Genomic DNA, 1,340 nt, shown 5'->3' with positions numbered 1-1,340 from the left:
TTTATCGATTTTATCGATTCGTTGTTGCAGCCCTAACTGTGTCCACATCAGTTATTAGATATATAAACACCCAAATATGTAGAAATGAAAATAATTAAGATTAATAGGGGTGTTCAACCTAACAGAGAAACTACCAAATTCCATTATCAGCTAAATATATAAATCTGGAAATATAGAGATATTTCTTTAGAAAAAAATATTGATATAGTTTTAAATAAATACATTTAGAAATCAATCTCTAAATAAGTATTAACTAAATAAAAGAATACATTTCTTATTTGCTGATTTAATGGGGAAATTTAATATTTTACAATATTTATTAACAATGTATTGAACTCTGACTAAAATGTCTCTCCATAGAAATAAGCAGCTGCCCACTAACCTCGATCATGGGTACGATGTAACGCCAGCCTCTGTTTATTGCTGTGATGCTCTTCATTTCTTCTGCTTCGAGGGTAAAGTCAAACACCTGAAAGAGAAATAAAAGTTAAAATAACTTTCAGCTAAAAACAGAAGCACAGAAAGTCCTGAAAGTGTTAAACGTAGGGCCGACCTGGATGTTCTCCTTGATGCGGGACTCCGTCACGCTCTTGGGAATAGTTACCACTCCTCGCTGCGTCTGCCATCTGCAAACAGTTCAACACGGTGATTGAAGACAATCGCTATTTTATTAAGATCATTATTTTATTTGTATTAATTTACAGGAATGCTAGGAATGTTCTGATGTTTTAACTTCAAACAGGGAGAATAAATGATTCTCCCAGAAAAGGAAAAGTAAGTTTCCTTTCTGTAAGTTCCTTCTGCAATAAAACTGCACAAGTAACCATCATGCTTTATCATGTGTAAACATCTGGCCCCTCCTGACAACCTCTGGCCCCCCGGCACCAACTGGCCCCTCCTGTTACTCCTTTGAAGTCTGATAATAAAGGCAGGGGACAGAGACGTCCCAGCAGAGTTGACCACAGACATTCAGGGAGTGAACATTTTCCACCTGTCTTCTCTTCTTCTGCAGAAAAGTAACTTTTGTGTTTGTGTTGGTCTCATTTCCAGGACAACATGGGGTTATTATTTAACCTGACTCCGCCAGATGGATTTGCTCCGTTGAAGTAATTTTGGTAAGGGGCGAAAATACTGGTTAGCTGATTGGCCTATGTTGGTGATAGACGGGCCAAATAAACCAATCAGATCAATGAAGCATATGACATAACAGAGCGACGACGAAGAGGAGCCAATTGATAGATCAACCTCTTGCCGAAACCAGTCGGGAGAAGAGCAAAAACATCTTTTCCTCTGAGAAAAGCCTCCAGAGCAGTGTTTTGCTCTTCTTTCAGTGAAGAAAT

The 1,340-nt window shown here is 38.1% G+C and overlaps 1 protein-coding gene across 3 annotated transcripts in view; it reads right to left on the bottom strand.

Annotated features, from left to right (window-relative positions):
- The window catches only part of akr1a1 (aldo-keto reductase family 1, member A1 (aldehyde reductase)), a 12,297-nt gene that overhangs the window by 2,753 nt on the left and 8,204 nt on the right, over positions 1-1,340 (bottom strand). For all 3 annotated transcript variants that reach the window (XM_015385772.1, XM_015385771.1, XM_015385773.1), the window contains exons 7-8: positions 554-626; positions 383-469 (exon numbers count right to left, since the gene is read on the bottom strand). In XM_015385772.1, coding sequence (XP_015241258.1) covers positions 383-469; positions 554-626 — 160 coding nt within the window. The remainder of the gene's footprint in view (positions 1-382; positions 470-553; positions 627-1,340) is intronic.

Source organism: Cyprinodon variegatus, unplaced genomic scaffold, assembly GCF_000732505.1.
Source record: "Cyprinodon variegatus isolate N-32 unplaced genomic scaffold, C_variegatus-1.0 Scaffold348, whole genome shotgun sequence".
Lineage (NCBI taxonomy): Eukaryota > Metazoa > Chordata > Actinopteri > Cyprinodontiformes > Cyprinodontidae > Cyprinodon > Cyprinodon variegatus.
This window is presented reverse-complemented; position numbering and strand designations above follow the sequence as displayed.